We start from the raw sequence: 9,149 nt of genomic DNA on the forward strand, positions 1-9,149 counted from the left end.
CTGAGATGATTGATAAATTGACTTTGACATTCAATCGTACTCGCCAAGCCGTCATCACCAAAGAGTTGATTGAAATCATCTCTGGTGCAGCAGCTCTGTGAGTAACCATAAATTGGTACCCTTGGTGGGGCATTTTCTGCTTTCCCCTGTCTACTACTTTAACCTTTGCATGTAAATATTTTATCCACTAAAGTGAAAAAGATTCATTGCTGAATCTTGATTCTAGGCTCCTTGGTTTATTCTGATTGTTTCAACTGAAACATTCAGGCTTAGTTTCTTCTGTTTAGAGATCAGTGTATTGTTAGCTTGTACTTTTCTAAAGTGTTAGGAACAAAGATGTGAATAATTCAGTACCATTTGTAAGTCTGTCTTTGGAACTTAAAGCATTGTAGGCTAAGCTATCTGAATGTCAAGACTAATTTTGAATGTGGTTTTTTGTTTTTTTTTGTTTTTTTTTTTTTTTCGCGGAACCGGGGATTGAACTCAGGCCCTTGCATTTGCCAGGGAAGCACTTATTCCACTGATCCATCTCCATGGCCCTTGAATTTGGTTTTTTAAGCCACTTAATGGTGGTAGGGGTTCACGAACTTTAAAAATTATTTCTCCTGTATCAGAACCATAAGTTAGCAAGCATTCTGCTTCCCTCAAGAAAATGTCATGATTGTCAAGACATGATAATAGTTGTGAAACAAAGGGTAACATCATGGCAATTTTATTCAAAAAATTATTAGACTATCCATGTGCAAAGTGCAATTCTAGGCACAGTGTTCAGGATTTGTTTTTGGTTTTTTTTCCAATAGACTGAGAAAACAGGGTAATTGTGATGAAAGATAAAATGTATAGTGAGTTAATTTTGATTCATTCCACTTACCTTGTACTAATTGGTCACAACTTCTAGAAGATTGAGTTATTTTTGTGGGGTTTTTGTTGTTGTTTTGAGACAGATTCTTGCCACATTGTCCAAGGTGGCTTTCCACTCTTTGGCTCATGCTGTCCTCCTGCCTCAGCCTCCCCAGTATGCTTCCCCACCCCACCTAGCAAAAATTGTTTGTTTGGTTTTTTTCTTTCCCAAATTTGAGTGCCTCTTAAATACAAGGCCATGTACTAGAAACTGAAACTATGATGTCAGTCTTTGCCTTCAGGGAGCTAAGTCTTTTAACAGAAAACAGATACTAAATAAAAATTAGAGCAGAAGACACAGGTCAGAAAATTGGCACAGATCTACATTTTAAAAGTTGATTATAGTAGGGAAGGGGGCAAACAATATGTAACTGACAGGCCTAAGCTACAATATTTACTATCTGGCCCCTCACAGGAAAAAAAAAAATCTGCTCATCTTTGACAGTGTATTGTGAGGGAAGAAGTAGAACTCATTCTGTGGAATGCGATGTTTCTCTAGGGACAGCCTGGCTTGATGTTTGTGGTCACTATTTTCAGGTCATCAGCTGTACTCTTTCCAGTCTAATCCCTTGCCATTTCTGGCTTGCATGAACCTCGGCTATCTTAATCTGTTTCTAGGTCGTCAAATATATTGTACTCTTCTCTTATCTCCAAGGAGGTGGCCCAAGGCTTCAAACTGGGCTACATCCCCCAGCCCTTCTTCTTTTTGAAACAGGACCTTGCTAAGTCACCAAATTGCCTATGCTGAACTCAAACTGTAATCCTTCCTCAGGAGGAGGGATTGCATGCTGGGATTAACTATGTGCTGCCACTGCCAGTTTAAAACACCATCCTCTCCTTCCACTTGCTTTGATTCTTCATCTGAGAGCCTCCTGCTTAGCCTTCCTCACTGGGCTGGGGGAACCTTTCTTTTAGAAAACTCCTTCATGGTCTGAGTGGGCACTCTTGTCCTCACCTCTGGGTATCTTTACACTTCTGACATTAGTTCAGGAGTTGCCTTTTAATTTGACCATGTGCTTGAGGTTAGGGTAGGATGATTTTCTAATGAGCCAGTGGAGATTGTTGTATAAATTACTAGTTGACTTCATCAGCTCTGCAGTCCTAAGCATTTTTCTTCCTTCTTTTACTTTGTTTCCTCAGCTTAGTTTTGTTAGAACAACTCCATATCCTGGCCCAACAGTTCTGTTGGTTTCATAGAGCATCATCTTGTGATGTACAGCATGATAAACTTGTTTGAGACTCTATGATGCAGCTTTCTCACCTATAAACACAGTCTAATACAAGGATTAAATAATCACTTATTAGGACTGACCAGAAGCTCAGTGAACTAAACTGCCTGCTTAGGCAGAGTGCAGGGACCACAGTTCGATCCCTGGCACCACATGGTGTGGTGGCCCTGCCCCCAAGGCATGCTGAGACATCCATTGAGATTGGGCGTGGTGATGAGTGCCTGTAATCCCAGCACTCGGGAGGCTGGAAACAGGAGGATCAGTATGAATCTGATCTGGGTAGTGAAACCCTGTAAACTGTACTGAATACATTTTAAAAATACATACATACATACATACATACATACATACATACATAATCACTTATTATTCTCATTCTAAGTCTGGTGCTGCTGTTAGGCTAATTTCTTCTTGGATCCTAAGTTTTGAAAAGGTCCAGGTGGAGGAAGGCCTAGAGGCTGTATGGAATCCAGAGAAGTCAAAGCTCCTTTTGGCTCTTGTAAAACCAGTGTTAGGTCTTAAAATTTCTTCAGCATTCAGGACCAACCTCTTCTTTCTTGATTAGGAATGTGGAAACTTTACTAAAAGTAGCAAAATCAAGGGAAACGAGAGGGAAGTTGGGACATAAAATTAAGAATTTAGAAAGATGAATCTGAACAACTGAAAATTGCCTATTAAATTTTCATTTCTAGAAAGGTGGTCTACCTCCCTATTTTAAAAGTTAGTTGTAGAGTCCAAGGTTGGATTATTTAGGAGTGGAGTTGTGTGCTTTGTAACCTGTTTGTTTTTATAATTTGTGACTTTAACGTTTAATGCAGATATATATGACTAGTAATAAAATTAAATGCATGACTAATCAATATTTGAGGTGATAGGTATATGCTACCAGCTTAGAATTTTTTTTTTAGAATTTTTTAATGTATGCTTCTTATAGAAAAAAAATAGTAATTTATATCTTTAGTCTACCTATTTGCATGCATATATTTTCATTGCTTAACCAGACTGGAATCTGTAACTTTTTATATCATTGAATTGGTTTTAAAGGAGTGCTTTGTTAAGTATTTACATGATATACTTAAGGTAGCAGCTAGAAAATGACTGTGATTAACTAGCATGGAATGCCTCTTGACCTGCTTGTTTTGTGTTTGTTCTTTTTCTTCTAATATAATAACCAGGGATTAATGAAAATCAAGTTCCATCCTTACACAAGAGGTAAAGTGCATTCACCCTTCCCGTTCCCTTTCAGAAAGGAAACCTAGCCGAATATAACTGATGTTAATTTAGCATTAATGAAACTGCTTCTCTAAGAGATTTTAGATTGGCAAGCCAGTTTATAGCAGCAGCTAGTTTGTGGATGTACATGGGCAGTACTAGTGGATTTGGTTTGTTTGCATTTATTAAATACATTGGTTGTAGAAAACATAGATGTAGGAAATAAACTTTAAGGATAATTAGCATTGTCTTGAGATATCAAGTGTAGGTTAGTGAAAGTGGTTCTCAATCTGAATGGTTTCAGAACCCCTTAATGTCTAATTTAAAAGGAGACACCTAGATTCTCATCTCTTTATACATTCATGTTCTTGTGATATCATACGTCTTCTGGAAAATAATTATGTATTCTGTGAATACAGTGAGAATGAAGAGGCAGCATTCTCATGAACCAGTGAAGTTTCTCAGCCCCAAATCTGACAAATACTGAACATTTTATAAATATTTTATATCTCACTTTAATGTTACCTCTTAATATTATTTTCATCCCCCCAAAAAGAATACAGTTTGATTTTTACTTGCTCTGTATTTTTTTTTTTTTCAGGTAAAGAAGAAAAATTAAGCAAGCTGATTTTGTTTAGAGCTTATTACTGTCTTTGTCAGAAGAAATGTGGTCCATTGTTTGAATTACTACAGATAGATGTTTATAAATACCTTACAATAAACAACTTACAATAAGAAAATCACTGTTCTTTTATTATTTAAAGACAGTAGTTGGGCTGGTGAGATGGCTCAGTGGTCTAAAGCACCTACTTAGAACAAGCTTAGCAAAGCACAGGAACCACGGTTCAATCCCCCAGCACCACATGCCAGCCAGCCCTGCCCCCTGGTGGGCTGAGCTGGCCACACACACACACACACACACACACACACACACAAATAAATGAATAAATAAATAAAATTTAAAAGAAAAACCTATATAACAAGAAATGTAACTTTAAAAAAAAAAGACAGTAGTTTTCTAAATGACATGATGTTAAAACATGTTAAAATATTAACATGCTATGATTAAAATTTTTAGAAGATAATTCAAGAAGCTTTTCCTCATTTTATAGTTCTCTGTCAACCTTAGGAAGCCTAGTTTCTGAGCTTTCACGTTTTGCAACGAAGGAAAGTAAAAATGCCACTAGAGGCATTTGTCATTTCTTAAATAGAAGATACAGAATTCCAGGGATATACTGAATTTGAATGAATTTTTTTAAGTGCCCTTTTTACACACTTAAGAAAACATTTAAGGCTTATAGTTCCATTTACCAAGAACATAGCTCAGTGGCACAGCGCCTGCCTAGCAGGTGTGAGATCATGAGTTTGATTCCTGCTACAAAAAGAAATAGATTCTTGAACTGATTCTTTGTGCCAGATTGATTATACCAAAATGGCAGATTTTTTCTTGTTTAATATAGGGTGCTTAGTATTTTTAATTATAAAAGCAATATATGACTTCCAAAAATAAAATATAGGAAACCGTTTTCCACAGTTGTTGTATATTACCCTTGACTTTTAAAAAACCACTGAGGGTTCTAGTCCTGCAGTGCTGTGCTGGCCCCGCCCCTGCAGCTAGCTGAGACAGTGAATGACACTGCTTGTGGTGGCTCAATAACCCCAGCACTTGGGAGGCCGTAAACAGGAGGATCACTATAAGCCCAATCTGTAGTGAGACCTTGTACTAAATACATTAAAAATAAATAAAAAAATTACTGAATTGTAGGGTGTGGTGGTGGTACATATATATAATCCCAGCATTTGGGAGGTTGAGGCAGGAGGATCACTGAGTTTAAGGCCAGCCTAGACTACATAAGTGTCTCAAAAAAATTAAAACCACTAAATAAACAAGTAGTTACACTTATAAAACAGTATTCATTTTTCAACTGAATCTGTGTGGTGGATTAACGTGATCTAAGCATCGTTCTGGGGTGGAAGGTCCAGTTAGATTATTGCCAGGAGCATAAAAAGAATTGGAGGGGAAGATGGTGTGCTGTTGATTCCCCTGGGGAAGTTTGTTACACTGGTTGTCCTGATACAAACTCAGCTGTTCTCATTGTCAGAAGATCTCAAGTTCTTGCTGTTGCTGAGGATGCCTGTGGTTCTTTGGGGGAGCTCTGGTCTTTTGGGGGAGCTTGAGCCTCGCTTCTTGGCTCCAGTGCAGATCCCTCAGCCTGCTAACACAGTCTTTCACCCCACTGGCACAGACTTTGTAGCTTCTACCCCTGACTTGTGGCCTTCCCAGTGCAGATCCTTGACACTTGTAGGCTCCAGGCCTCTAGCTGGACTCGTGCAGGACACTGCCATGAGATTCAGGCCCTCAGCTGGATTCTTTGGGACTCTAGTGTATGGACAGATCTTGGGTTCTTGTGCATTTGACTTTTTGGGTGGGTATTATATTTCTACATGTGTCTGGTATTAAATCTACTCTTGCAGGGCTGGGGAAATAGCTCAGTGGAATAAGCTCCTGTCTGGCAAGTGCTAGGTCCCGAGTTTGATCCCTAGTACCAAAAATAAATAAATCTCTTGTAAAACCTGACTAAGATTTAGTGGATTGAACAGAGATTAATAGAAGGGTTGAGTAGCAAGCACAACTATGATGAGTAGTGCTGCCTCTAATGTTGAAGATTGCAGGAAGAAACTGATGAGCACCTGGCTGTCCTGTCACTCCCTGAGAGTTCCTAACAGCCACTTCTGAGTGGGCTAGTGACAGGCTGGGAGGAGCAGGCCCCAACAGAGTTCCTAGGAAGTGGGGTAGTGCGCCACGTAGAGTGGACCTGCCCCAGGACTGGTAGAGTGCACTTCTGGGAATCTGCACATCAAGGAGGTGTGACCTCGGGTGGACATCTGGTCCCTTGTGCCTTCTCTAGTATTGCTGCCCCCCTGCTTGTTGCCTGCCGCAGTGTTCCTGCCTTGGAGCCAGCTGACTGGACAGAAACCATGAGCAGAATTAAACCTCAAGCTGTGGGTGTTGGGTGCTGTGTCCTAGCAGCTGCCTAATACAGCTAGTATGAGTGAACCAAGTAACCAGGGATCTTCGGGAATACTGGCAGGAAGTAGTGCTCTGTGAGGGCTTCTGTCCACTTGCTTTGTATTTTGTTTTAAATGGCCTATCTTCCATTTCTGGATAACAGAACACTTGTTTGAGGTTGAAATGAGCTTCCTAGACAACATACAAGGAGGAAACGCAGGAATTGACAACCAACAAGATCATCTGTGAGGCTGATATATGGCAGTCTGTCCAACTTGAGAGGATAAGAATAAGGTGCCAGGGCCACACCTCTCTTCCTGGAGCTGGCATGCTCTGGTTTACACAAGTGGTCCCCACCTAAGGGAGTTTCTGTGGGCCTCATTTCCTGTCACATATTCTCCATCCTTTCAGTGGTACATGTCCTCCAGGGTGGTGGGGGTGGGGCAGGGAGCACAGAGAGCTTTTAAGACTTTCCAGACATTTTTTAATTTTTTGAGACAATGTCTTACTCTAATTCAGGCTGTCCTCAAACTCACTATGGACCCTAGACTGGCCTCAAACTGATGGCAATCCTGCTTTAACCTCCTGAGTGCTGGAATTACAGTTCATGCCCAGCAGAAGACTTTTTCTTTAAATGTTCATGCTAGCCTCACATTTTAAGAGACTAAGTTTTTTGGCATTGGGGTTGAAGCCAGGTCTTTGCCCTAAAGTATATCCCCAGGCCTGTTTTATTTTTAGAAAGGGTCTCCTCAAATTGCCTAGCCTGACTTCAGCCTCAGAATCCCTCTGCCTCATGCTCCCAAGCTGCTGGCATAACAGCCATGTGCCACCACACCTGACGTCAGAACTTCTGTTTTTCTTTTCTGAAAACTTGTTTTTGTTGTTGTTGACGGTGATGTGGATCAACTCAGTCAGCTATGAACATGCGAAGTGCACTCCCTACCACTGAGCTGCATCATAAGTCCTTTCTGAAAACTTTTAGGTCTCTTCTTCCTTGTTATTCTGAAACTTCAAAGTGATGTCCTTTCTGTGGATCCTTTTTATACGCTATGTTGAGCAGATAGGTATTCAGCTGTGGAAGCAGTCAAATAAATAAAAATCTATAGACTAGGGACTTTTTTTTTTTTTTTTTTTGGTACTGCATTGAACCCAGAACCTTCACACTGAGCTAAATCATTAGACTTTTTTATTTTTAAATAGTCTCATAGATTGCGCTCACTGGGTTCAAATTTCCAGTCCTGCCTTAGCCTCCCAAAGTGCTGAAATTACACGTCTGTATAGCATGCCCAGCTTCCAGGGATATTTTGAGCAATTATTTCATTGATGTGTTGATTTCCTCCCTTCTGCTGTCCACTTGCTGGAACATGTTTGTTCATCCCATTCTTTTCTTTGGATTTCTCCATTCTTTTTTTTTTTTTGTCTTTTACTTTAGTAGGGGAGTTTTCTGAATTTTACTTTGTAATCTTTCTGTTCCTTTTTGTTCTCTGAAAATTCTATTTAAATAGTTCTTCAAGATACTGATTTTAGGGACTGAGGAGATAGCTTGGCAATCTATGTACCTGCCTGGCAAGCACAAAGACCCAAGTTCAATCCTTGGTACCCATGCTGTGGGGAGGCTGAGATGGGAGGATCACTACAAGTCTGAGTTGCATAGTGAAACCCTGTACCAAATACATAAATAAAAGACTTTCTTAAAAAATACTGATTTTACTTATTTTATTTGATGTTATCCCTGCTTAGGTGTCTAGTTTTCATGCCCCAGTGGGTTGGCAGTCTTTTTCTGTGAAGGGCCAGGTAGTATTTTTAGGTTTTCTGGGCCCCACTGCTGCATATTCTGCAAATTCTTTGATTTTTTTCCTGCTGCACATTGATTTGTTTGTTTCACACAACCTTGTAGAAAAATGGAAACAATTTCTTAGCATCTTGGCCCTGCCCCCCCCCCCATTCTAAGCTCCCCTAGATGCCTGGGGACCTCTGGATGTCTGCACATGTTGAAGAATTAGAAGCTTTTACGGCGGGCCAGATAGCTCAGCAGACTAAAGCACCTGCTTAGGCAGAGCACAGCGGCTGGGGTTCGATTCCCTGTGTGCCATGCCGGCCCCACCCCTGATCTGCAGTGAGAAGGCAATGGAGACTGGGCATGGTGGTGCCCCTGTAACCCTAGCCCTTGGCAGGCTGAAAACAGGAGAATCACTAGGAGTCCTATCTACATAGTGAGATCCTGTAGACCCTGTCCTAAATTCATTAAAAAAAAAAAAGAAGAAGAAGAAGCTCTTGACTTTGGAGTCACTGAGGAGTGACCTGGTGAGGTCACTTATTGTTCACCTCACCTGCCAGCATCTTTAGGTCTTTCCTTGTCTCCTCAGATTCAACCTTCTGAAAATTGAAGGCTTGAACGCCGGCAGGTAAAAACAAGTCAGGTGGGGAAGCAGCTAAGAATTTCACTGCCCTCTTTTCTGGCCAGCACGGGCACCATCAACTTTTAAAGGGCCTGATGGCCTGAGTGCTGAAGTTTTTGCTTCTCTCCAAGGAACAAGCCAATGGGTGACTGCCAAGATCAGAGGGCAGCAATCACCCAAAGCTGTCACGTGGGGGAAAGGTCTAGATTGAAAATTATTGCTGTTTTCTGCTGTCCCCTCCTCAGTTCTTTCGATTCTTGTGAATTTATCTTTTGAAAGAAAGAAATCCATTTCCTGAAGTTTTACAGGGTATGGGATGAATGAAATTGGGTATATCTGTTTAATTTAGTATCCATCAATGGAAATCCAGGGGAAGATTTTTAGAACAAAGGCACTGTA

At 40.5% G+C, this 9,149-nt stretch overlaps 1 protein-coding gene across 1 annotated transcript in view; it reads left to right on the forward strand.

Moving 5' to 3' along the window:
- Atp5f1c (ATP synthase F1 subunit gamma) overlaps positions 1–4,091 on the forward strand; it is a 20,378-nt gene extending 16,287 nt beyond the window's left edge. The window contains exons 8-9 of the mRNA XM_012515601.2: positions 6–101; positions 3,949–4,091. Coding sequence (XP_012371055.1) covers positions 6–101 — 96 coding nt within the window. The 3' untranslated portion in view covers positions 3,949–4,091. The remainder of the gene's footprint in view (positions 1–5; positions 102–3,948) is intronic.
- The last annotated feature ends 5,058 nt before the right edge of the window (positions 4,092–9,149 follow it).

The sequence above is a fragment of the Octodon degus genome, unplaced genomic scaffold (assembly GCF_000260255.1).
Source record: "Octodon degus isolate 3935 unplaced genomic scaffold, OctDeg1.0 scaffold00071, whole genome shotgun sequence".
Taxonomy (NCBI): domain Eukaryota; kingdom Metazoa; phylum Chordata; class Mammalia; order Rodentia; family Octodontidae; genus Octodon; species Octodon degus.